General features: G+C 40.0%; 6 protein-coding genes across 11 annotated transcripts; 2 read left to right on the top strand and 4 right to left on the bottom strand.

Annotated features, from left to right (window-relative positions):
* Window positions 1–6,958: 6,958 nt before the first annotated feature.
* LOC107220707 (nuclear transcription factor Y subunit gamma) lies at window positions 6,959–9,322 on the bottom strand. Of its 2 annotated transcripts, none has more exons than XM_015659397.2 (5): window positions 9,157–9,322; window positions 8,631–8,766; window positions 8,081–8,548; window positions 7,678–7,869; window positions 6,959–7,606 (listed from the first exon to the last, which is right to left on the bottom strand). In XM_015659397.2, exons 1-5 carry the CDS (start codon window positions 9,177–9,179, stop codon window positions 7,433–7,435), a joined length of 993 nt encoding a protein of 330 aa, XP_015514883.1. In that variant the 5' UTR covers window positions 9,180–9,322; the 3' UTR covers window positions 6,959–7,432. The 2 variants fall into 2 exon arrangements, with proteins under 2 accessions (XP_015514883.1, XP_046589811.1); XM_046733855.1 differs by having other exon boundaries at window positions 7,678–7,917.
* Window positions 9,323–9,525: 203 nt separating this feature from the next.
* Window positions 9,526–12,544, bottom strand: LOC107220695 (intraflagellar transport protein 52 homolog). Of its 2 annotated transcripts, XM_015659377.2 has the most exons (7): window positions 12,432–12,544; window positions 11,699–11,859; window positions 11,334–11,551; window positions 10,732–10,840; window positions 10,333–10,615; window positions 10,007–10,255; window positions 9,526–9,863 (listed from the first exon to the last, which is right to left on the bottom strand). In XM_015659377.2, the coding sequence occupies exons 2-7, from the start codon at window positions 11,830–11,832 to the stop codon at window positions 9,594–9,596; spliced, it is 1,263 nt and encodes a 420-aa protein (XP_015514863.1). In that variant the 5' UTR covers window positions 11,833–11,859; window positions 12,432–12,544; the 3' UTR covers window positions 9,526–9,593. The 2 variants fall into 2 exon arrangements, with proteins under 2 accessions (XP_015514863.1, XP_046589806.1); XM_046733850.1 differs by lacking the exon at window positions 12,432–12,544 and having other exon boundaries at window positions 11,334–11,618; window positions 11,699–11,823.
* On the top strand, window positions 12,051–14,521 carry LOC107220708 (TATA-box-binding protein). Its single transcript, XM_015659399.2, has 5 exons — window positions 12,051–12,399; window positions 12,478–12,584; window positions 12,946–13,189; window positions 13,444–13,642; window positions 13,855–14,521. Exons 1-5 carry the CDS (start codon window positions 12,301–12,303, stop codon window positions 13,929–13,931), a joined length of 726 nt encoding a protein of 241 aa, XP_015514885.1. The 5' UTR covers window positions 12,051–12,300; the 3' UTR covers window positions 13,932–14,521.
* Window positions 14,121–18,333, bottom strand: LOC107220697. 4 transcript variants are annotated; one of them, XM_046733851.1, is made up of 6 exons: window positions 18,268–18,333; window positions 16,698–16,979; window positions 15,720–15,812; window positions 15,180–15,561; window positions 14,827–15,014; window positions 14,121–14,687 (listed from the first exon to the last, which is right to left on the bottom strand). In XM_046733851.1, the coding sequence occupies exons 1-6, from the start codon at window positions 18,316–18,318 to the stop codon at window positions 14,616–14,618; spliced, it is 1,068 nt and encodes a 355-aa protein (XP_046589807.1). In that variant the 5' UTR covers window positions 18,319–18,333; the 3' UTR covers window positions 14,121–14,615. The 4 variants fall into 4 exon arrangements, with proteins under 4 accessions (XP_046589807.1, XP_015514865.2, XP_046589809.1 ...); XM_015659379.2 differs by lacking the exon at window positions 18,268–18,333 and adding an exon at window positions 17,317–17,493; XM_046733853.1 differs by lacking the exons at window positions 14,827–15,014; window positions 18,268–18,333 and adding an exon at window positions 17,317–17,493.
* A 98-nt stretch (window positions 18,334–18,431) lies between these two features.
* LOC124293337 (lipase member H-A-like) lies at window positions 18,432–21,111 on the bottom strand. The gene is made up of 2 exons (XM_046733856.1): window positions 20,781–21,111; window positions 18,432–19,531 (listed from the first exon to the last, which is right to left on the bottom strand). The coding sequence occupies exons 1-2, from the start codon at window positions 21,100–21,102 to the stop codon at window positions 19,260–19,262; spliced, it is 594 nt and encodes a 197-aa protein (XP_046589812.1). The 5' UTR covers window positions 21,103–21,111; the 3' UTR covers window positions 18,432–19,259.
* On the top strand, window positions 20,497–24,996 carry LOC124293460. The gene is made up of 4 exons (XM_046734328.1): window positions 20,497–21,489; window positions 22,079–22,512; window positions 22,628–24,486; window positions 24,848–24,996. Exons 2-4 carry the CDS (start codon window positions 22,274–22,276, stop codon window positions 24,994–24,996), a joined length of 2,247 nt encoding a protein of 748 aa, XP_046590284.1. The 5' UTR covers window positions 20,497–21,489; window positions 22,079–22,273.
* Window positions 24,997–27,092: the final 2,096 nt, after the last annotated feature.

The raw sequence follows: 27,092 nt of genomic DNA on the forward strand, positions 1-27,092 counted from the left end.
CAGCCTGTGGAGTTCTGAGCATGCGAAATGTCGCCTGCCACCCCCGCTCCGTAGTCACGTGGTCTCTCCTCTCTCCTCTCTCTCTCTCGTTCACCGTTAATCGGAGAGAGACGGGGTCCCGAGAGCCGTGCGAGAAGGACGGAGGATGGCCCCGACGAAGAGGGTCAGCGCGAGGGGTGCCGGGGGTGGAGGGGGACCCTCGAGGGTCGACGAGGACGCCGACGGCCGGTGGAACGGACGCCGGGAAAGGGGGGAGGCATCATCTTATTAGAATAATTGTCACTCGCTTGGCGTTACGTCGACCTGCGGATGCCCCCCGCTGCACTTCGTTCTTTCGATTATTAACACCTAACACCCCGTTTCACGCCCCCGCCGACCCGCAAAACCCCGGGTATAGGTGCGAAGGTCGGGACCCTCGTCCCCACGCCGGGATATTCCGGAGAAACGGCGATCTGCACGTCTTCTTCATCTATCGATGTACGTATTTCCCCACATCTAGCTCGAGCTTTTGCATTGTGTTTACTATATGTATAACGTTGGCACAAATGCGACGCAGGTGAGCGCTGAAAGCTCGGTGAACCGCAAGCGGTAATTTTTTGGTTCGTTTGAGCGACGCGGGTCGGGCACAGGATGAATCCTGACGGACTATAAACGCCGGGATTTTTTCGGCTTCGAGGAATTTCACGGCGTATACGAGTGGGTCGGTGATTAGGGAGATTCGGAGATTAAGGGATTAAGAGATTTAAAGATTAGACGCGCATCGCTTGGCGGGCAGACTGCAAAGCCAGCCCGTCGTGGGCTTGCTATTTCTAAACAACTTATATACAAGCAATTGCAAAGTGGCTGCTGCGTGCAACGGATTAGGGGCTTTCTTGCAAACTATGGGTGATGCAGGCGTTTTTTACTCACGATTATAGGCGAATGTGCATCCTGCTTACGGCCCATGGGGTCGGAAAGGAGAAACACTGTGCAGTGCTTACGTCAGATTACCATTCCGCACACTGCCTGGGGCTGCGGGCTACACTGCTCCCCTTGGGAAGGGAATTAATTAATGATTTTTGGACCACGAGATGAGGGGCGAAGGCCCGTGTATGTTCTTCGGTGTAGGCACAACGTTATTCCATTGCACCCTGTCGAGTATAAGTCATGGCGCGATGCTAGAATACATAAACAATCGTACTGCAGATCGAGGCGTTATCTCCTGTCAGTTCCGTGTGGTTTTATACCGATTCAATTGAATATTCGCCATATCTTGCCTGGTGTTTGCACGTCATTGCATAGATTTTACACTGAAAAACCAGTAATTAATTTCGCTGATTTTGATGCGGCTACCCTAAATACTTTTCGCCGGGATGCGATTTGAGCCCATAAAACATAGCCTAACTAATTTGATTTTGAAACATTTTTTTACTTTGTTACTCAAATAATTCGAAAACTTCTAGGCTGATCGTATACAATATTTAGTCTGTTCTGATTTAAGAAAAGCTGCGTCGATTGAGACATAAATCATGAAAATCCGTTGAAAATCGTTCTACAGATGTCGTTGGTTAAAAAATTCCTCGCATATATACCCAGGCATTCAGCAGAAAATAGTTGGAGGTGATTCTCTAAGCCTTGTAACGTCGAGATACTAGCGATAACGCAACTTTTCACTTCAAGGGTGATTATAATAATTTTCAATCTTTCTTTCTCTTTGAGAAAAGAAGTGGGAAGGTAAAAATAGCATACGTATATGTTGGGAACAACTGTAGGATAAATAGTTAGAACCACCGTAGTTGGCGAAAATAAAAAACGCAGTTTTATGTACTGTAAAATTGGAATGTTTTGCGATTGACCCAACTTTTAAAATATTGTGAAAGATAATAGTTATGATTACTGTATACTATTACAATCAGTAGTGAAGACTATACGCTTATTGTTACAATGACACATGGCGTTGCGTATGGTCAAATATTTGCTGTAATAATCGTTAAAAAAATACGGAGAAACAATAACATATCAGCATACTTATCTATACCATAATTTCGTACGAATAGCATATTCGACTAGGAAAACTAGATCAATATTAATGCGTCATAATCAAAGCACCGACAGTAATGACGAACCAGTGCTATTTTAGCTCGGTTAACTATATGGAAAATCAGAGATTACGAAGCACTTTTTTAAGTGGAATGTGTTTAAGGAAAGAGACCCGTAAAATTTTCGTTACACTGAGTTTTCTGCCCTGAGTCATTTCAATGACGAAAAACCATTCCGAACTTGACACGATTGTAAGCTTCAAAAGACTACCAAGGTGAAGTACTGAACGAAATGAATAATAAGTCTTATCGCAACACCCTATAACCTCGAGAAATCAAGCTCTTTCTGTCCTCTTAACAACGACGCGAGTAAACTTATCCCATCTTTGAAATCAGACAAAGACTAGTCGGTAAAAACCGCAGGTAATTGTAAGTTAGCTTTTCGCAACCGCGGTTGACGAGGACAACGAGGGTGCTGGCTTCGCAGCACGTCGCGCAAGACAGGCGGTGAACAAGAGCGTCAACCAGTTTCTTCGCTATTAAAAAAGCGAGACCCCTCACAATTGTTGCAAAATGAAAAGGCAACCCGGCGGGCCGGCCCAGCGACGATTAGGAAAAGCTGGCCAATCATCGGGAGGTAGGGTTGAATGCCCTTCTCGAGAAAACTGATTTAAAACACAAGGCAGACCCTTTCGAGAGACGAGGCGAAGGGGTGGTCTTCCACGGGGAAAACTTTTACGTACGTGTCAGTCAGGGGCGTGTGCGTTAATGTCGGTGAAAGAGCAAACGAGGCCAGGCCGAAAGAACCCAGCGAAGTCCAGGTCGAGGCAAGGTACAGGGGACACCGGGAGGTGCGTAAGTGTAAGGTAGGCAGCTCGAGGCGCATGCATGCATCGGACGTGGATACACACGTAAAAGGTGGGCGCAGGCGCAGGCAGCTGTCATCTTACACCGTGGAGGAGGCATGGAGGCATGGAGGTATGGAGGCACGGAGGCATGGGGCGGCCATTCTCAACTTATCTCTACGATCTTTGTAAACATGTCGTGAAATCTGAGTATCCCAGCATTGGCGTAGGCGCGCCGAGGACCGCGGCGTCCACTCGACGACGTCCGGACCTGTTAGGCCTCGAAGGCTCCGGTACTTCGTAGAAATCGCTCGCCGCACTCCTCTTCCTAAATGCTTCCTGCGGGTCCTCCGCTCAGCATCCCTTCTCCGTGCCTCGCACGGACGGGATATCGAGCTTCGAGTATTCGCGTGAAAATTAGTGAACGGACGCGTGTCCCACATGCTCTTGGTTCACTTAAACACGCGCATCTCACGCTCGCCTCGCGCGAACTTTACGACGATAACTTCGGCAGTAGCCGAGGGAAAATAAGGGGCGAGGAGGGAAAAAAAAGTCTTCCAACTCCGACGAGACGTCTTTCTTGTCCTTCTAAACAAAAGAACCTCTGGCCGTGCTCTTACGGGCCGATCGACGCAAATGGAAGACCGAATTCCTTCATTTTTCCTCTTCGAACAAGAGACCCGGCATCGGGTCAGATCCACTTAGCGTTTGAGGGATGGAAACCTCAAGAACTGTTAAATCGCTGCCCCGGTACTTGGATCCAGTTTCTTGTCGGAACTGCTGATTATTGTTACTCTGGGGTGTGCCGTGAATCCTGATAAAGATACAGGGTGTACCTTGAACAACTAATATACCATTAAAATAGCAGGTCACTCAAATATTCGCATATTCCATGCCGAAATCTAAATGCGTCAAGACACGGTGGGGACAATGAGCCTGATATTGAGAAAAACCAATATACAATTAATCTGTAGTTCATTCGATTCTTTACAAACTAGTGATGCAGGAAAAATATTTCAAAATATTTAAACAAGCTAACAGATAAAAAAACCGAATAATTTTTCCTCGAATACGGTGATATGTGAAATATTATTATTGTAAATTCATAAGAAGATATGTAATGTACTGAGACTGTCTTTTGTACTGTAATCAAGTGAGTTATTTCAATCGTAAGGAAATTATATTCCGCAGATATAATTGTGTTGCAATTTGAAAATTAAATATTATTTTTTCCATTTGTAATTCTGATTAATAAATACTATTTAGTTGTAAGCGTAGAATGGGAGCATATGTAATTTCTACGTTGAAACAGATCGATCGAAAGAGGTGTCTGTATGCAAATAAACATTATTACACCGATATGTGAGCTATCCGATGTAGTTCCGTAACCGCAAATCTTATATCACCAGAGAACAAAACATTCAAGTTTGATGGGATATATATGAATAGAAGTGTGAACGCTGATTGCACTGGTCTGAAAAAAAAACATTTTTTTTCTTCTTATTATTATGTGTCATTTTTATAGATTTGAGGCTCTTGATTCGAAATATAGTAATCAAAAATATGTACTACGTATACTTTTCATGTCATTTTTTTTAAGGGGGGATGGTACAACTTGGACTGTTTCAAACATACCTATTTTTAGGGGTTTTGTTTATAGAAAATGAAAACACACAGAGACATTCGAGTTTGAGCGCTGTATTATTTCAACAATATTTTAGAATTTTTTAATTGAAATTAATAATAAAATGTTGGCATGGCGCATGTGAGTAGCGATCGACCACGTTCTCATTCCGGTGGTGCAGATTTCTCGGTCATTTTTTATCCGATTGATGTGAAATCTTGAAACAATCTTTAAAACTTGTTTATCAGTGCCCCAAAAATTTTTGGGGCTACGAGTTTGAACTCGAAAAGGTGTTTCTAACTTAAAAAAGTTTTTCTATCTGTTACAAGTTGCACAGTGATGTCAGGAGATGCGCTACCGCAAAAGCGCTTGAGATCGGAGTCGTTCGCTACTTACATGTGACATGCCACCATTTTGTCATTAATTTCAATGAAAATATTTTTAAATATTCTTGAAACTATAAATAATAAAGTCCTTAAACTCAAATTGCTCTAAGTGTTTTCATTTTCTTTAAAGAAAACTCCTAAAAATAGGCACGATTTTAGACCGTCCAGGTATATACCACCCCTTAATAAAACGTAATTTTTTTACAAATTGTAATCAAACACTAATAATAGCAACAATATTTATAAAGAAAATAGTTCGAGATTTCAAAAGCGTAAACACTAAAATCGTCAGAAAATCCATGTACCTACTAGTATAGTTAGAGTTATTTTTTAATTTTATTTCGATTCGTACTGCGCGACATGAGGTCACAACGAGAACTGCGGAGGAGGATGCATTGTTGTGAAAGCGACGATAGGCGATAACTTTCTTTCTCTTTCAATAAGTTAGAACTGATTTTGTAAGTACAGATACAATTCAAATAGATTAAAGTGGTGTAAGTGCAAAAATAATACACAAATTCTAAATTTTTAACAACAAAAGAACAATCACATCATGTAATGTGTACGTGACGGTAAAAAATGGAAAGCAGATATAGGTTCGGCGTATTAAAACCCTCGTATCTATAATATTTTTGATTGAAGGAGGATTTCGTTGCAGATCTGTGTTATACGAGGAAAGGCAGAGGTCAGACATCGGCTCTCGCCTTAACTAGGTATTAGCAATTTGTGAACTAACTCTTTGTACCTACATTTGATTCTACGTTACGCAGCAAACTGTCTTTGTTTATCCGATACCAATATTCACAACTGCAGCCGGAGAGTTTCTCACAATTAAGACAATTTCATCATGAAATTCTTATCCACCGCAAATTTATTATAGAGATACGTTCGCTGATTAGGATCAAATTGACTCATTCTCGGTTGGGCGACTGTTCCCGGCTGTAAAGTTGAGACGGTAAGAAAATAAAAACCGCATGCCGCAGCCCACAAGTAATCGTTCCGCAATCTCCGCTAAGAATCGTTGTTTCCCTCCAAGCAGGGTCCCGTTTCTTTGTCCAACTTTCATACGTAGGTATAATACGATAATCTCTACCTGTTCGTTACCAGTGACCACCGAGTTTGTTGTTTGACAATTATTCGAATGAACAGCTGGTCGGAACCCCCGTCACATCTACTCTATTACAGATATCGTGTCAATGAATCCGAGATATTAACGCAATAAAGACTGTTCTAATTTAATACATTATTTTTCGATTTTGCACATGTATCCTGGGGAGAATTCTTCTTCCCAGTAAACTTGATAAACTATATTTGCGAGTCTGAATTCTTTGGAGCGATAAACAGAAAGTCTGAGAAGTATAAGAAATTTATTTAGAAAACTCAAGAATTTTCTTCGAAAAGACATAAAATTTTATGCGAAATAGCCTGAGATACTCGGTTTTTCTTGAAGTTTTTTTAGAAAAATATTTCCTTACAAGTTGAATTTTAGTAGCTCAGATTATCGCGGTAGATATTCACGCACGATCGAGAGTCTACGGGTTGTTCGGATCGAAGTTGGGCGCACTTTATTCTCGAGGTATAATCCCGGTGATTTTTCGTAAATTAACCATGCGGCAATAATTACTAGACATTTCAGAGCCAACGACACGCAGGGCAGAGCCTGAACCCGCCAGACAAGACCGCAACGACGTGAAACATAATACAATAGTTGTACCAGCAAACCGGGCCCCATGGAACAGCCAGCGGCTCGGCCGACTCAGACAACTCAGCCATGCGGAGCGGAGAACGGGTGAAGAAGGCGACGCAACGCCCGATTCAGATTACATCTGCGCTCCCTGCAATCGGCCATGGTTAATCTTTACTTATACCAGACAATCTTCCGGGCGGCATTAGGTAGGCTGTTTGCGGTGTGTGTGTAGTCTACAGTTTGCGAGTATTGCTTACATACCTATATAGCATAAGTTCGACGTCGCACAGGCTTCGTCACATTAATTAGGTGAGATATTTTGGAACAAGCGCGTAGCATTGCTTATGTGTTCGGGCTACATATAAACAATAACAATTACGCATAACTCTTCCTTCTCATTTCTTTTTTAAATATTCATACTATATTCAGATATCATCGGTGTCGGGATTAACGCAGTGTTTAAATATCGCACAATTTGAAGGTACAGTCCCGCGGGTTATCAATAGTGGCGACATCATTGGTGCACTTTTAATCGGCCAAAAAGAACAACGCACGGTGGCCAACTTTTCGAAATATAAGACTATAGTTAACACCCGACTAAGAACTTGGAACTCAGCGGTTATCAGTGGTCTTCAGCAATCGCTATTAAACATGATCATTATCTCGATTTGTTAGAATTGATTTGTAGTAGGGCGCCTGATTATTTAGTTTTACCGCATTTAGTACTTTTTTAAAAATAGCGCAACGCGATGGTCCGAATGTGACTTGAGAGTGGGTTGAAAAATTTTTATTTCTTAGACGCTAAACTTATGCCTAGTTGATAAGACTAATAGAATTTAGCGTAAAATTATCCGTTTAGATTTAAATTTCAATTATTCGTTGTCGTTACTATTGGTTTGTAGATATACAGGCGTCTGACCGCCTTGGGCGACTTGAATTAACTGTGGTTGGGCTTGAATAGGTGAGGCTTGAATGATGATGGGCTGATTACTACCGCCCTGAACTTGCATTCGAATCATCTGTAGTTGTTGCGGCGTTAGTTGAATCTGAAATAATAAAAATCAATGAATAATTACCGTGTCCACATTTCGCCTACTTTTATTTTCATCAAACTCACAGGTATCTGTTGTATTTCACCGCTGGGTGTTACTATTTGTTGTACTATTTGAATCCCTCCACTTTGGGAGGTAGGAGATTGCTGTGCTTGCTGTAATTGTATAACTTGTTGACCACTCGTCGTTTGCTGTGGACTTGGAACTGTCACAGTTTGGGCAGTCACAGTTTGCGCTGAACTAGTGTTCGAATTTTCCTGGAAGTAATTTTGAAATGTAAAGTTTTGTACACCTATCTGCTTATGCTGTGAAATAAAGTTCTTTCTATGTTTTTTAATACATTGAGGCCATTTTACAGTCTACAGTATATTCCTAATTCCAAAAAATATGGTTTCTGAGAGTTTCCAGATTAAAATCTTCTCCTGTAACGTGTTAAACAATTTCAAAGCAAGGACAATAAAGCTTTACCTGTTCAACAGGGCTGCCGATATTAATAGTTTGAATTTGTCCAGTAGACGGTTGAACAATCTGTATTGGCTGGGAAGCTGAGCCATTATTTTGTACACCCTGATTTGCGGTAGCTTGTTGCTGGGCAAGCTGAAAGTAGTAATGAACTTGATCAGAGTTCATTGATGTTCGTACGGAATTATCGTTCTGGGCTTTAGTCTGTTTCAATTCGTCCCTGGGAACAATATCGATGAGGAAGTCGAATTGGTCATATTTAGTAATAGCCATTGCAATATCGTTCCTCTGCAGAGTGCGTCTTTTATTATCTTCTGTGTGAACCCAGGCTCTAAGCGTTAGTTCATGTATGAATATCTCAGCAGCCTTTGAAAACAACATTGGTGCCTCAGCGCTTATCATTTTTACATCGCCATCCAATTTCATTATTTTTTTTATTCTAGCCAACGGTAGGGATTGAGTCTTCAGGTCCATCTGGAAGGGAAATTATAATAGATTTATTTTTTGAATGTAATGTTGTGTCAATTTCTCTATAAATAAATAGAAAAATCCTTACAGTAGTTATTTTTTTAATCTCATCTGTTACTTTAGGCCAAAACTGACCCAACGCCTGCTGTGCTTCCGAGTTGCCTGGTGAGGCAATCTGTAAATCCCCATTTGAATCTCCTTCCACCTCTTCACCCTCCGGGTTCCTGAAACATTCCACATTTATTACATTAAATTTCAAATTTATGTTGTATCTTCAATTTTTCCACCTACAAAGATTTTGATAGTATTCTGGACCATATGGTCTGAAAGATATAATTCTGGGCCAGTTGGGCGGCCGTAAGAGTGAAAACAAATGTTTGTTTTGAAATCTCACTGTGCAGAGAGAACCCTTGCGAAAATTTTAGAATTTTCTATTAGTTTATTCGAATACATAATGAAGGTAACATATGGTTGTTTTTATTGGTAAATCCTTGGCTTTACAGGGTTTAAATACGCAGTGTATTACACGGCTTTATAGCAATTATTTCCATGAAAAAAAAATAGTTATGACATAACCTAACTTAATGAACTACAATGCTAAATGTGTTACTTACGTGTTCACGAAGAAAACAGACATTGTTTGACTGTTCGGCTTTCTCACTTACGAGATTTATTGAATCATTTAGTGCAACGATAAGCTCATCGAGCAACTTTTAAAATTAATAATAAATAAAATTGCATTAGTCCTCACTCGAGAAACCTGTCCTTACCACAGACAATGCGGATTGTATAGAAATGCGTCATACCATGCGTCGGACTCACACAAAATGATACGTCTGCATGAGTTCCCACTTCGTCACCTAGGTGGCACACAAAAACAATTCCTCTGTTTTCGAAATTGAAAATATGGAAACAATATCTGGTACGAACGAAAGTATTTAAGATAATTGAATTATTAGTAGCTTATATTTATAAGTGTATTGTTGAGATTTTATTGCAATGTATATACACGGTAATTGTTTGTTGATTGTATTGATAATTGGTTAAGTAATTAAGTATGTACTTTTTTGAAATTAGCTAATTTTTGGAAAATATTGTTCAACACTTCTTTAGCCGTACACGATTCTGCATTAGGTATTCGTATTATTCCTCCAAATTCTCTTATATAGTAGTCCAACTCCATTTCATTTGATTGATTTTTATTAGCCAAGTATTTATTGGAAAGTTGAGATAATTTTAGCAAATCAGAACTGAAGGCTTCGTCTAAGTCATACAATTCTAAAGCTGGTGGTGGAAGTTCTTGAAAACTCGGTGGGAAGACCTGTGGATCAAGCATTTTCAATCGATATTCAGAAAACATCAGCAGGATGTATTCTGATATTTGCATCAGTTGAAATAAATTAGTTAGGATTCTCTGACTTCTTTAGATCAGTTATCAACGTAATGTTTCAGCCAATGTCTCACCGATGCCTGTGTTGGTGGTAAAGGGGTCTCGAACTGGGGGGTAATTAACGTCAACGGCTGCTTTTTCACCCCTAAAACTTCATATGCCTTGATACATGCAGGAATCATATTCAAATGTATGGAGTAAAAGTGTTGTTTGAACAACTTGGTGTATTCTCGTGGTATTTCAATGTTGTCTAATTCTTGGGTGCAAACTTTTGGGATGTCCGCTTGCTGAGTTGTATCCGGAACAAAATTGTACTCCCAATACTGTAAAAATCATTTTCATTATGTGTAAGTTTTGATGATGAATAAATTCAGATCGCGAGTAAACAGGAGAGTCTCACATCAATATCATCGGGTTGCGTGTGTTTCACAGTTACTTCGTCAGAACTAAAGAATTCAAACAACATTTCCCTAAATTGGTCATTTCTTTCTTTCTCTATGTAACTGTCCGTCAGCATTCTCGACGAGCCCAAGACAACCAATTTACCGCCGTTCGATTTTGACGAGTAGTAAGCACAAATTGGTCTATTTGTTGGTATAGCAACTGCCCCACTCGATAGAGTCACACTGGATGGTTGTACTACATTCAAAGTTGCCCCGTATGGATACAAGTACTTCAAACCTCTGAATATTCGATTAATTATAATCATTGCAATTAAAGTCAGTATAGCTGTATGATACGGAAAATGGTTCAATTTTAAAACCAAGAGTTATTGTAGTATGACGTCTTTATTACTCACGTGTACTCGTCGCGATTTTTCACGAAAACTGATTTATTTGACAATCCTTCTGATATGACACATTCCTTCGGATGAAATGTTTGACTGTAATTCATTCTGACCACACTATCTGAAAATTTTTTGAACATTTCAAATTGTATTCGTTCTTGGGTTCTTCTTTAATGGCCCTCCTTTTATCTAGGAGGACAATTTTCGTATGATATCTTAGCGATTACAATTAATGTCACTATACTTTCTTGCGTATGTACATAATATATTAGAATATTTTCTGACTGTGTCTAAATAACGATTTATAATTTATACTCTGAAACGGAGCATAATACGGACTGTTAGCTGATACTGTTACGGCTAAAAAAAAATATTTTTTTTATCATCTAAAAGTATTGTATAAAATTTCTCTACATTTGCAAATCTTCATATGAAGAAAGGGTAAATGGAATTAATTATACATTCATTATAGAAGCAAATAAACAATAAGTTAGTGAAATTACTTCACATGAGACGACAATTATGATTATTTCAAATATGATTGCCTATAAATGTAGTTTTAACTGCTAGATATGTGATTTACAAAACTGTATCAATTCAAATTTGCGCCTCACCATTATTCACCATAATTCCAAATTCCTCCAACAAAAAGTTGATATTCGTATTGAATTTATTTTCTCCACCTTCGCCAAGCATGACCAATACGTTTCCTCCAGAATTTATGAACGTTCTGATAGCGTTCATTTCGAGTTCGGTGAATTTGCTGCGAGGGCCTGGCAATACTAAGACCTTGCCAGTAGTTAGCGATTCTTGCGATAGGACGTCGTTGTTTCTACAAACAATTTTAACACCGTTGAATGCTTTTTTTCCTAGAGCCGATCTGATTTGTTTCCGATTTACTGTATTCAGACAAGATTGAAAATGTGTAGGTACATATAATCAACTATATTGCAGTGTAATGAAATTGTTCTCAACTCACTCTATAAACTTCCATTTCGGTTTCAACTTTCTCTGAAGAACTTTAAATTCCTCGTTCAACCTCCGCTCATTTTTTGAAGCGTCAAATATTATAACGTTAACATTTGAATCGGCAGTGGAATGGGCAGTAGTCATATTATTCGTTCGTGATACTTTTCGCTGCTGAATAAATATGAAATATGTACGAAAGTGTCGGTGTTCCGAACTTCACCTCGGGACAATAATTGTCATTAATCGTTTGGTCAGTCTGAAATACTTGAGCAAACGTTACGGTACTATCGTTGCTACGGGCAACCCTTATGACAACTTATCAAATAATCAAATAACGACGCGCCTTCATGATTCTTCACGTAGGGTCCGATTGACCATAGGGTGTCGCGTCTATGATCGATTTCGTCTACGGCAGAAGTGTTCGTACATTATATGAGCTTAAAAAGATCCGTTGCGGACCACGCGTAAAGAATCACGAAGTATCCATGGCAACGCCTTAGATGGCATGAGCGATGCAAGGTTAGGTTCGTTCGATCGGGTGACAACGTGTGGTGTTGTAGTGTAAACTGTCCGTCGCGGACTGCGGATGTTGAGTTCTTAATTTGAGATAAAATGAGTTCTGCAACTCAAACTGACAATGAGTTGAAAAAACTGTTAAACAATCCAGCTAAAAATGTCACGGATGACGCCTCTATGGCGCCTCCGCTTTCGGTAAGTGTCCAAATATGTTTCCTACAGGTTACCTTTTGACACTTGTTTGTTTATTATCGGTCAATTTTTCTGGTGTAGACGAACGTTCCACGGCCGAGTACGTCTCAAAATGTTAATCCACAGTCAGCAATGAATCCCATGCTACCTGCCTTTAGTAAAAAGGAGGTACTTCAACCGCGTTTGCAGTGAGTATATCGTACCACCTGGTTAGTTCATACATTTTTTCGTATTCGATAATACGATCTTTCAATTTGCAAATTAGAATTCTGTAATGCACCGAAAATTTGTACTATACTTATTTAGCATTGATTGAAATAGTTAGTTAAACTAGCAGCAGATACAAAACGAACCGAGTTTCATTCACCTGACGTGACTAGGTGTTCATGCAACTATCTTCTTCGGTTTGTTATACACAAACTATGTATACGTGTGTATACTTGTTTTTTATACATAATATTAATGGTACTTTTAAACTTTTATCCAAGTTTTTCACTCCCATAATGAGATTGAATAATCAACATTGCATTCGTTGTTCTTTGTTCACAGAAATATAGTATCAACAGTTAATTTAGGAATGGAATTAAAACTCATGTATATAAATACTAGAACGAGAAATTCGGAATACAACCCTGCACGTTTCACCGGGCTGATCATGCGAATACGAGAACCAAAAACAACAGCTCTTATATTTAGATCTGGTAAATTGGTTTGCACTGGAGCACGGTGTGAAGAAGATTCATATCTAGCAGCCAGAAAGTTTGCCAGAATAATACAGAAATTAGGATTTGCTGTAAGTATTTTGTTTTAAGTAGGCGCGAAAATTTTTCTATGAACCGATCACAGTGCAACTGCTTATTACATCAAATGTTCAATCATACAGAATCTAATGGGCTTGCAGAATTGGAATACTTTTCCTCTTCAGAATGATCTTTTCGTTTGAAGCAGGTTACGTTAAATTTGTAATAATGAGGTTTTATTCACTGAACACTGGAATGTAAGATTTGTCTATTTTTTGTACTGAACAGTGTGCCATCAATATTTTAGGTAAAGTTCATGAACTTCAAAGTTCATAATATTGTTGCAACGTGCGACTTGAAGTTTCCCATCAAGTTGGAAAACTTAAATCACATGCACGGACAGTTTTCTAGTTACGAACCAGAGCTATTCCCTGGTTTGGTTTATCGCATGGTCTTGCCAAGAGTTGTACTCTTGATATTTGTCAATGGGAAGATTGTACTAACTGGTGGGTATGCTTGAATTTCAACATTGCATCATTACTATAGTAGACAAAGCATTTTACTTGCAAGCCCGTTCTTATATAGTTTTTAATTTTTCCTAAAAACGGTTAATTTACGTATTAGCTTTACGCAAGAAGCATTACAAGGCATCGATCAGCGAATCATAAACATATTCACAAATAAACTGTTGATAAAAAGTCCTTTACTATACTTTCAGGTGCCAAGAGTCGTGCGGAATTACAAGATGCTTTAACAAATATACATCCAATTTTAAAGAGTTTTAGAAAACAGTAATATGCCCATAGCCAGAGGCTATTGTGGCCAAGTTGTTAATCATAGAATAAATTTTTGTACATTACAATCAATGGAATAAATCTGTGATTATTTATTATAAAATCGCGTGGATTATTGTACTTTTTCTTCAGTAGAACAGGTTGTACGAGAGAAATTAAAGTCGAATACACGGAAGATGACGCAGGTGTGTCAACTGTTTTAAAATATATATTTTCTCAACTTGGGAAATAAAAATACATTAGCTGTAATACTCGATATCAAAATAAAATGCGATTGAGAAACGTAATAAAATATATTCTATTGATAAATCAGTACTCTTCTTCTTTATAATAATCTATTTCCATAAAAGTATATAATTTATGTCAGGAAATTTATTTAGAGTAACATAATCCAGCGAGATGAAATGTTGGATTCTGAATATTGTGTGCTTCTTTCGCGTTAGAATTAAATATTTCCGTTCCAACAGCAAAATGATTCTTTCGCGATAAAATTGTGTCCGAATGTTTGCACGCGTTTACCGGATTTATCTTAATTCTTTCGATAGTGTTACACCATCTACCATTCAATGCACATGTATGTGTAATAATAAATCGTTCAAAATATTTTATCTAGTGATAATAATTTTTCCTCAGGACGTTTTACCGCTTAGGGCGTTGGATCGAGGATAACGTTTTTATTAATTAATTAATAACCAACGTTAATGCCCTTCTTAGCCGCAATAGGCAGCTTCTCCCCTTGGAAGAAAGGATTTTCATGCTGCAACAAAAATTATGCACAGTCAGGAAAAGTGAGATATGGAGAAAAAGACCGTTCTTCTACTGTTCAAACTGTGATAAAAAATGAAAGAAATCGGTAATTCCATATTTTCATAGCAATACAGAATAGAAATAAGTACTTGGAACTGTTCGACAATTTGGTCGAAATCTGAATTCGAGATGTGCATGTTTGAAAGGCCGTCGTTATTCTCTGATCCACTGGTGCAATCCACCATGTGTTCCTTGTCGCACATACAGTCTTGAGCACTCTGGTAATCACGACTGAATGCAGCGGTATTTTCAAAATTTGTTATGCAATGATCGACACCTGTGTGTGAAACATTACTTCCTTAAACGGGCTGTAACATCTATTTGATTAATAATATAATTCTTGAAAATTGACCGTCAAGTAAAAAATTTAACTACCATATCGGAAAACACTAAGTAGGAATCTAAATATTATAGAACCATCTAAACATCGATTTTGACTTACTTGTATAGCCAATGGGACAGGGGTTTGGTGGAGTGCAATAGGCGGGCAAATTGGTCTCAGTTTTTTCGTCCTTAATACCCTTCAAACCGGCAGCTTGAATCCTGTGCCTGTCATTACCGTTGTTATTGTTCAGACGTTGGTGACTCCATAATGAGCTATGTTGCAGATATTCCTGATCACGGATGCTGGGGTTCGGGTTTGGGGTGTCAATACCCTCATAATCGAGTGAAATGTCCGCCGGAATTTCTTTCACTTTTTCATACTCGTTTTGCAACCGCGAATCGTAAGGGAAATCCATGTAGTTCTCGGGAACGTCGACAAATTCGTTACCCATACGGTCCACCAATTCTCGAAGAAGGATGTCGGTGAATAAATGTTCTTGCTGTTTTAAAACGGAAATTTTTTATAGAATTAGATCCGCAATGCGGTGCACAGAAAACTTTAAAAGCGTGTTGAAATCACCAAGGAGTTTCGCCACTTATGTTTCATAAGTAAGTACGTAACGCGAAATAATCTTAAAGTGAATAAATTTTCATCTACCTTGAGAGGTGGCATGTATTGCATCGATGCACTGCTCAGGACGACTGCCGAAAGCAGTAAAATGACGTGATGCATATTCGAAGTCATGCCTAGCTGGAAGTAAAATCAATTGTAATGATTGATTCCAATGAATATCATTTTATTCAATTTAAATGTTACTAATTTGGTACTGCAGGTAGTAATTGAGTGAATAAAAGAGTCAAATATCATAAATGATAACGAAGTTGAAGTTATAGTAACGTGACTTTAACGATCCTTAGGATTGTCGAAAATTCAGTTAGTAAATCGTGACACAGAAAACATGTTCATAATTCGACAAGCCAACTCCTTGAAAGTCGTTCTAACATTGTATAATAAAAAATTTTTCCATCATATTTCCTTATGCGTTAATAACTTTAGTGTTCTGAATAATGAGCTTTTCCATTGTGCGTTAGTTCGATTAATGACATTTTTTAATAAACGATTCTTCCAGATTAAACTGCTCCTTATTTCTCGGTTGAACATGTGTTCAACGTGTGTTCATTGCTTAGAGCCAACCGATATTGATCTCATGCTCGACTTTCTGCCCGAATCAATAATTGTAATAGGAATACACGGATATTGTCCTTGTAACGGTGTCCTGAGAATTTAAACACACAATCTTTCCGATCAACATCACATATGTTACCCTCTGCCCTCTTTGAACGATATGGTGCCGAACGTATCGTTTGAAGATAATCGATCTACCCGATACTGAGTTCCAATAATAAATCAAATCATATTTATAGGGGTAACGAGAGTCTTTAGCTTAATTTGCAAGTGTAATGAATTTTCAGAAATACTATGTAATGGTGTTGTGGGCAATTTTTATATCTGACTTGTTGCACCAGTTGTTTCTACTGAGAAAAAAAATGTCCCATTTCTGCGTGTATACACTACTAACGAACAAAATGGAGTGTTAAATTTCGAGGAACATCGATGTCAGCGCGTGCCACTAACCTGACGAATGCTGACAGGATATAGTCCTGAAAATGTTCTTGAAGAGGGTTCCTTGCTCGTCCAGTTCGCTCTCACGCTCACGTCAAGTTCGTCAGATAAAGTTCTATTTTGGATCAGAGTCTGGTGGGTCCGGTGGCGCCAAGCTTCGAGAACTGAAGTATTGATCTGCGTAGATACAAAACAGCGGTCGACGTCAGTGGCTCGTTTGAACGCAACACCTCGGGAGAGACTCGCTGGCTGCGATTCGTCTTCGGCAGCGCTGATTATTAGCTGTGCTTCCAGCTAACGATTACATCATTTACCGTTTACCACCTTTACTGAATTAACATGCTTACCCCTCGTATCCTAGACGACGATTACGAGGCTCATGCTCAAAAAACCGACTCTGGAGTATCGAAGGTGTCGAGTGCGCACGATACTTTTTTAGCACTCAAAAGCACAATGGTTTCGAAATTACGTTCTGTAGAAAGCCGTTGAAAGATAATCAGTTAGGCTTGTAACTACCTGGTCTAACAATGTCGAGATATGCGTAGGCTTATATAATGTATTATACGTACAACGTAATCAGTAATTTAATGATCGTACCATTAGTAATATCGATTATTCCGGTTTATCGTACCTTCGCGGCTGTTTGCCAAACGTCAAGGGTCGTTTTGACGTATAGTGTCCCACGTAACAAAGGCCATGGCGACCACTTTGCTGGTCTACCAGTTGGATCAGCGAAGTGCACAGGCTGGGGGAGCTTGCACATGAAAGGGTTTCGTATGCCTATTACGAGCATGATACCGAATATGATTTTACCGTTTTTAGGTAACCGTTGAGAGCTTTGTGATTTTCACGATTTAACGAATCTGCTTTTTGTGGTAAAAATCTGTATACAGGGCTGCTACCGGTCAGTTGTGAAAGTTCGATGGTCGAAATTGCGAAGTAATCGGTACTGCTTCGTAGACTCTGACTAGGTTTTGCGGTTCTGAATATCTAGGCAGTGAGGTGTAACGTTCGATGTTCTCAGGTAAAATGTGCCTCGATTTCTGTAATAATTTCGAGGAAAGCAGATTTCTGATTGTTCTTTCATTATTCTTTTAACTCTCTATTGAGCATTCTCCAAATTATTGTGGGCTTGACATGATATGCAAAGCATACTTTGCGCAGGTAGTTTCTAGTCATAAGATTAAACAAACCTAATATCGCTGGCATCGCCCATCAATGCGTGGGAATTCGAGTCACAGTCACCACGTGAAAAATGATTCCACGAATCGCAGCGAACTGCTTTGAACGCAGTTGGTCGACGAATAGATTCAAAGTAGTAAATGGGAGCACGACCATGTGAACACAACACTGTAAATAAAACGCATTGATGATTCTTAATTTCTTAAAATAATTAGTCAATGTATAGGGGGAATTTGCAAGAAACTTTCAATAATAAGCCTACGCTTACCTCACAGCCACAAGATTTATTTGCATAATCGTGTTACGAGTCATTTGTAACAAAACTTCGTCCAAAGTTGATAATTTGTAGAAGGGTGAAAATCAAGCGGCATAATTGTTTACGACATTTTCTTGTTCTTACCGTTGGAACATCCTGATTGTTCCGATCCACCGTTGGGGTAAAAGTCAGCATGTCCAATGTGGCTCTTGATGCCAAGAGTTCCCGCACACGTGTGAATGATGTCTACATACACAGCGTCAGTTTGATGTAATCGTTTGGCAGAACCCTTTGAGATAAACATCGGTAAAGCCGGGTCCAAACCTGGTAGCGTTCGTTAACGAGATTTATCAACTTTTAATTAACTCCCGCAAGAAGAGAAAGCTTTCGTCCAACGGAACGGGTGCGAAAGAGTCTGACCGCACGGCTGGGTCAACCACACAATACCTCAGACTCACTCAGAGATAGAGATCATCTTCGGTGGGTTGGTTAATTGAGCCGGCGCGTTCAAGATGTTGAAAGAAAACATGAGGTTGGCAGACACCTTTTATCAAGGACACGGGAACGGAAATAATTGGAAATTTAATATACCGTCGTGGAGTTTGTAGATAGGTATGGTTTGGATGTGAAGTTTTACTGCTTCGTTCAGTGATCAATACTTCTACTGCCTTCTCTTTAGAGAACGAAGACATCTAGTTACGTAAAAAGAAGAAAGCAATCTTAGCTTCACATCCACCAAGTTTGCTTGGGTACCATTCTTGACAATTTCATTTTCGCATATCTTTCCGTTCTGTCACCTTGTCTCAAAGCCTAATTAACCCAGATTATGGATTACTTGCGTATATCTATTTCTCAGTTTACTGAGCAGAAAAAGAAACCAAAAATATGTTGGTGTTATTAAGTGCCCTGGCACCTGAGCCAGCTCCGAAAATCTATTGTGTTGTTTGAGAGAATTTTGTATTCCTCGAGCATCTCTTTGAAAAATTTCAGAACTGTAATACACGAATTGATTGGACGCATTTATCTCCGTATGTAGTGGAAGAATAATTCGATTTTCGTGATATCCCGACAACATGGGATTCGGAAATTTTTACCACACAAGGGGTGTAATCAAGAATTTGTGAATGTTTAAGAATTTAAGGCAGACTATTTTGTGTACCTGTGATTCTTTCGATGATACCTAGCTTAACGTTTTTGCCAGCAAAGCCGGCGACGTGAGCACCGAGGCTGAAACCGATTATGTGAATTGAGGTCAAGGACACTCCGGAGAGGATTAGCTGGTCCAGAAGTCGCCCAACCATGTCTCCAACTTTGCAAACAGCCCTGGCTGCGTGGACGTAACACGTACTGTTTGCCAGGACTCCCCAGTCCACCACGATTATGTTATACTCGCCTTTTTCCAGGTAGACTGAAACCCGATGATTGATTACTTAGTCTTTACTTATGCAGGTATAAACTAAAGTCGCCTTATCAAAGTGTTGCAGTTGAATATGTCGTGTGTGCTACTGTGGTAGGTCGTACTTTGGTACCGGAATGTAAAATCTTGCATAATCAAAGTCTAGCACTGACTTTATGGCGTCGTTGAGATGAGAGCTGCAAGATTCTATAATATGTGGGTCACGCTGACTCCTTCACTCCGGCGGCTCCATTTTCCCGTAGCAATTATCGCGTATACTCACTCGATAATTGTTAATAACAAAATGATTATGGTGAATTTACAGAATATGCAGTTTGACACGCACAAGCGAAACGGTTGCCACTGTATCCAGATAACTCGTAAAATTGTACAAACATGGAGTTACCATAGATTATCTTTCGTAACTCGTTACATTTCTGCTTTGACTTATCGCAATTTAGGTCAAGGTAAAAAGGACCCATCAAATGCATCGCTGCAGAGAATCTAACGCGGCGGAGCGCTTAAATCTGCACGTTAAATTAGGACCAGGTCAACAGGTTCATTTTCTCATCGAGTTACGGCGTCGGGAACTTCTGTGTCTCGAAGTCAAGCACTTGCGAACTGGCTCGAGAATCGCGATATCACCAACCCAAACACTCCACGAGGTTTCAATTGAATGGTAGAATATATGTATAATAGGCTGTACATTACATGTGTTGCGTGGGGGGGGGGGGGGGGGGGGAGGGGGGGGGGGGGTGAAAAATTTGCTAGGTCAAACTGTGAGCATAATTGATGGCTGCTCAAGACTCCAAGGTTATTTCGATGGTCACATAAGTTTATGGTACACGATTCACCGGTGCCCAGTAATGGCGACATCGAGCGAAGCTCAACTTTTGCCAAGTTTTAGGAGAGGATAGCATAGCTGGCGTTATACAGCGATTTCAGTATGAGCTTGGCACGGGACGTAGGCGCCGGGCGCCGCGACGCTCCGTTTCGACGTCGCGAGTATTGATCCCGAAGTGGAGTCGCTATCTGAATGGAACCCTCATCCTCTGGCTTTTCCACCCCTGGAAAGCGGGGTCTATTTTCTCCTACCTCCCCATGGGCCTCATCCACGCTGCCACGCTCAACGCGAAACTCATTAGGATGTTTGGTAATGCCTGAATTTTACTGATGCAATCAATTAGGCCCGACGTTGTCAAGCGAGGATGGAAATTTTCCGATTATAAGACAACTGCAAGATCTTCAACGACGAACTCACCGTTTTTTATGTCTATCATCTTTGTGTTTGAAATTGTTTCCGAATAGCCGTGGATCAGGATCTTGATGTCTGCATTGACGATGAAATATTCTGACTGAATGATGGCGTCTTTGCTCAGTGGGCGAGGTTTTCCACGTTTTTTTCGCATCACTTTTGAACGAAGAGCTTCCACCTCTTCTGCGGTGTTGAGGTTCAGCAACTCCGATTGATCTTTGTTGTTGCGGGTGTACAGTCGGAACAGAATGTTTTGCTCGTTCGGAGTTATATGCTCATCGGTCGTCATGCAGTGCCACATCTTAGCCACGTCATTTATCATTTTCATGACGTCTGAATTGTTGCTAAAAGTTGCTACTTCTGTAAAATGAATGGAAAAAAATGGAGAAAACATGTATTTTATTTTAGGTTTGCTACTAGTGCTGATAATAATGATTCATTTTACGATGAAGAGAAAGTCCCGCTGACCGGTTCTTTTGTAGTTTAGGAATTGTTTTCTGGATAAGATACGAACCGTAACGGATACACAGAAGTGTGAGGAAACCCGGCACGTAAATATTTGTCAGTAAAATCATATTTCAGGTTGAAATTTTCTCACATATTAATACTCATGAACCTCATGAAACTGGTTCACAATTTTTAGATTGACAGGTTTCAAGCGAAAACCGATTACGTCTTGTTCAAAGGGTAGAAATGAACGGCCAACTTCAATTTGGTGAGTACATGAACAACAGAGATTTTTATAAAATAAAAGAAGTGGCGCGATGAACCAATCGAAAAGGGCGCATCGTGGGTTGTAGGCAATTACTATTTCATTTAATGAAATTTGTCTATGCAAAATGTTTCACAGAGTGAAAGTGAAATTGAAACATCACCGCTTAATGGTTAAAAAACGGAAATCAAACTGAAATTCAATACAACTTTATAAGATCGTCAAAATTCAAGATGACAGAGGCGCGGCAATTTATAGGCTTTAGTGACGTGGAAAGATTTTTGGTAATCAAATTTACTTGACAACCTTGGCGTGAAGTTTTTCACCTGTCAGGCTTAATTCATCTTCCTGACAATTATCTACTACTCTATGACGCTTGTGCCAGACAGACGATACATTGAAACTTTGGGTGCCAGTCCACATGACTGCGAAAAATCATACGGAAATTCCTCGCAACGGTTGTTGCGCAGCCACTTAATGTCAACGTCACGATATTTTAACTCAAGCAGCTTGCACCGTTTTTTCGTTTATGCTAAAAGCACACGTCTGGATTACGCTTCTCACTAACATGATAATTACTCCGATTCACTAGGTTGCAAGCTACAAGCGTATAACTGGCGGCTGCGAGTTCGACATCGATAAATATGGACCCTACATTGAGGCGGTTAGGCACGTGTTAGTCCCAAGCCTTGAGAAACAAGTTCTATTCTTCTTGGAGCGCTTCGTTTATAATGAAGAATTTCAGCAGTCATCCTATCAGTCCTACTTGAGTAGGTACAGAAAATCGATGCTGACTGCTTACGAAAAGTACAATGAAATCGGTACTTCGATCGAGGCTGTGCGGGATATGCTCACCATGGATCACCTAGTGGATTTTTTGTCGCATCCTTTGCTCACAAATAGCAGGTTGACAAGGGTTATTGATGATCTTGATGCCATGGAAATTGAGAAAAATTGGCTGAGCTACGTCAATGTTCTCAACTATATCAATGAAAAGGATTACTGGGTCTCCACATCTTCTTCTGAGTAGGTTTTTCGGATCGAGGTGTTCGAACCGGCAATTAATATACCGAGTATCTTTCGCGTAACCTGCATATTTCGTTTGCAAATATTATATATAATATGTGTACACTTATTTCAGCAGCATTTCCAAGCAGCACAGCAGCTTATGTACATCAAGTCGTGGAAACATGCTCAGCGATGGTAACGCAGAAAAAAGTCCTAACGTTTTCGGACACACGAGAGGACAGAAAAGGACCAGGAAGCGAACCGTGACCCTCGCTGGCAGGAAACATTACAAATTGGAACGCCTGGCGCAATTGTCAGACAGTGGATCATTCAGAGTGACGGAGAGTTTGTATGACTTGTTGAAGAATAGCTGGGACTTTGGGTGTATTTTGAAGACGAAGCGAAGATTCAGAAGTAACTGTGGTGGCCTGAGAAAATCTATTCTTGCAAAGTATCGAAAGAAGCATCGGGAGACTGACTGGAAAAATGAGAATCTAACTCTTTTCATCAGGAAGATGAACGGAATGGCGACTCCACTGACCGAGAAGGAAAACCAGCGAAACTCGGAAGTCAAAACTTCTTTATTACTGCCTTGCAAAGTCGATCAGTTACTCCGGAAGTTGGAGAGATTCGACCCATCATTGTACAAGATTCACTGTAGTTGTGTTCGAAGAAAATTTCACACCAAATTGTACAACGTTTGCTCTTGCCTGAATAATTTGCTTAGCAGAATGAATGGAAAAATGATCAACTCGACGTATTTGGTATGTGAAATCCGGAAAGATTACTTGAATTTTAAACTGAAACGGACACCGCCGCTGAAGTGCAACTCGTGCCTCTTTTCTGCAAGGGTTATGACTTGCGATGCTTTGGACAAGTGTAAACTCAGGAAAAGTGGTTCGAGGCAACGGTTAATATCTCAGAGTTTTTGGGCTTCGAAGAAGGCGGATGAACTGTTAACTGGAGGGTTTGTTCACGAGGATTCCTCGAAGGCATGTAAGAGTGACAATACTGATGTTACCAAAGACGAGGTTAATACATCAATTGAAATCAGCTGTGATAACTGTGGAGATGGTGTGGGTGATCAAAAGAGTGCAGCTGAGGGCTCGGTATGTGACCTCAAGGATATCGGAAATTTGAAGCTCAGAGATTCTTCTTCGATTAGCGAAGTTCTACAGAAACTCGCATTGTCTCCGTTTCGACTTCAGGAAACTGAACAGAGTTACAAGCTCAGGTCCAAAATTCGAGACATTGTTCGCTCGCTCATGATTTGTACATGTGAAAAGCCGGTGACGGGACACAAGGCAACACGGTCTATTTCCATTCAAGCGATCGTCTCATCATCTTCGCTGGAGGCAATAAAACATGAGAGAAAGGTGCTACCGGTGGAGTCAAAGTCTTCGAAGGCATTGAGTGTGTCTAAGATTCTATCTTTTGTTGAAAGAAAAATTTTCCCGTCAAAATCTAAGAAAGATCCTGATCGCATGATACCTCTAAGATGCAAGAGATCGGCACAATTTGTACAACGTCCAAAACTACACGGAGCAGCGAAATCTAAGAATGCCTCGACGGCAGAAAATTACCTCAAAGCAAAAGAACAAGGCACAAGATGTAGGAGATCAGTACGACCTAACAAATCCGTGAAATCCCAGGAATCTTCGTCGTCTAGAGAGGCTGCTAAGCCGAAGCACAAAAGCAAGTTCAAGACCTCCGCTCCAATGTCAGGAGGGCCATTAAAGTCCAAAGAATTTACAAGCTCACAAAAATATCCGTTACCAAAAGAACTTTTAGCATCTATAGCTTCTGAAATATCTTATGCTCTAGCAAGATCAAATTCTCCCGTTGATTTTACGAACGCGGATGAACCCGATGACTTGTACGACATTTCCGTCACTGTGGAGATCGAAGAAAGTTCTCAATTATCGGACAATGACACAGAATCCGTTTCACGAGACACGCATTTACTTCCGTCAATGAAAAGCGTTAAATTGGGTACGTGCCCAAAATATTTAACTCACGATTCTTCAGAGAGCACGCCGTCATCGCCGTTATCATCATCGTCGTCATCGTCGAGAAACGAAGTTATAGTGCGCGATAATTTCACGACTATGAACAAATCAATGAGGCCTAGTAGCCATCGGGGTACAATTTCCGCCGATTCTTATGACCGCATGAGATGTCTGATCAGACAAAAGGTGTGCAAAAAATTATCGGACACAGATAGCTGCCGACCAAATTCTTCGAAGACGGTTGTTTCTACTGGAAAATATTATTTCAGTATTCCCAGTTCAAAGACGAGTCGAAGTCGTTTGAAGCATAAAATATCTGAATCCCCTTCAACCTCCCACGACAGTCTACGACTTCCGGTCTCCAACCCCTGTCGACATATGCCTGGAAGATCACCATCCAGTTCATCCCAGGGCCGTGAAAGCTCATCCGGAAAAATCCCAGACAGCTACTGCGTTGAGATTGAAAACGAAGATTGCACACAATCATCAGTAGCTGTAACCTTCGATAATAATTCTACGTACGGATGTGTACAGGACAGATTAGCAAATAGGCACCTCAAGGATATCATTAATGATTACTCAGATGAAGCTGAGGATTCCTCGAGACATCTGGATGACGAGTCCCATATTTGCCGCTACCGATCGACTCGGGTGAATGATTTTCGGCCTTGTATCGACGAGAAATTAAAGAATGGTACCAGTAGATACTGCAATCTCGGAATTAGCAGCGAAGAGAACAGTGAAAGCTTTGGTCGGACGATGCCGACAGATGACGACACGTCTGCTAACATCGGTATGATTAATGACTCGATAGAGCATTCCGACTATTATCATCCCGGGTTGAAATCCTCAAAGAGCTACGTTGTCGGAAGCGCCATGGTTCAGAACATTCAAAGATTCAATGACTATCAGAGGTTTGAAAAAGTTGGATACACTCGTCGAGCTGCCGGTTGGTCCACATGTACCATTAGATCATCAAGTTTGTGGGATTGTCGAATAGATGATCCACCGAGTAATCATCGTCCAAACGTAAGGGACAACAGATGCGAGTGGCCGCAGCAGAAGACCTTGAGTATATTCGAGAAGTACAAAAAGGGATTCCGAATCATCGATCGAACTCTTCGAGTCAAGTTACTGCAGTACGTTGATTTGTGCAAAAATGCAAAGAACAGCTTCCAAAAGCAGGTCTGTCTCGATGATATGTGCGAAGCCAGCAGAACTTCCATTCTGCCCAGTGACTCGAGGAGGTATAAGTATAGTGGCGTATATTTCGGTGGCTGATAAAAAAAGCTAATCAGTTGATTGTTCCAACTTTTGAGACTAGAGGTATAGCGAAGTACTGAAAGCTTTCGGTAAATTAAGGTAAACACGTCTACTCATCGTATAAACGCTTGTCCATCTAGATGAAGATCCAGTATTTAAGATAAAGTAGGGTACGATTGTACATTCTGAGGATGATGACGCTTTTTTGGTTACTTAACGTCTTCATTGGGATTACGGGTCACAGTTACCTCTTTTCGCCTGAGCAGCAGATTCAATTGGTTCTGTGAAGAATGCCTTAGATTTGTATTTACCAGTCTCTGTAATAATTTTTGGTGATTTCCATTTGGTTTTACGAATAAACGAATTGTAATAAGAACTATCTAATTACATACTTGTTACTCAATGCTTGTATATAATTAATGAGAACAAAATTCGAACCTGCAAAATAAATGTCATTTTTCTGTAGAAAACACAATTACATTACATTAATCTGTTTTACTGCCGATGTATAACATACCACTAAATTTTGTAATATTACGCGATCGTTAGATAGTGTGACATACTGACTTATGAAACATGTTTTACCGTCCATTCCTGAAAAAAGTTTTCAGATGTTGTGGCTAATAAATAAAAATAAACCTGTACCTTTACCATTTTTGATTCTTACATTTTAATTTCACTGAAGCTATTGTATCTGCGATGATGAAATATTCATTGGTTTTTTTGAAAAGGCCATTGGGCAGGCAATGGCACATTCTGTGGCAAGGGCTTGCGGTAATGGGTTGGGGATATACATTAAACCGGGGCTCAAGGCGTGCACGATACAGAGTAGCCGGTACGACATCACATCGTGAAACGACTACGTGTGTCTGATCCTACTTTATACCTCGGTTTATCATTTCTTTAGCAAATCGTATGGCTCACTCAATTTCTTCTCTTTCTCATTTCACTCATATTACCTGAAAAGGCAGCTTGTCTAAATGAATTAATGCCTGATTAATCTTGGTAAACGTGACCATTACTAATTGGGTAAGAAACACTGACGATTATCTACTGAATACCTGGAGTATTTACTTTCAGTTCAAATGAATATTCTTGACAATTGATCAATTGGTTTAAAATAGAAGCTAACTCGATAGTGCCAGAATTCTTCGGATTTGGCATATATTGTAGTTTGTGAAATTTACTCGACTTAAATTCATGTGGTACTTCGTTAAATGGACTTGTATCTTGACCGCAGCCTTTCGAGCGTCGTTAAACGAGATCAGTATTGCAAGAAGCGTGTGAATAACAGAAGATAGAAGTAGAAATCCTATCGTCAATTAC

The sequence above is a fragment of the Neodiprion lecontei genome, chromosome 3 (genome assembly GCF_021901455.1).
Source record: "Neodiprion lecontei isolate iyNeoLeco1 chromosome 3, iyNeoLeco1.1, whole genome shotgun sequence".
Lineage (NCBI taxonomy): Eukaryota > Metazoa > Arthropoda > Insecta > Hymenoptera > Diprionidae > Neodiprion > Neodiprion lecontei.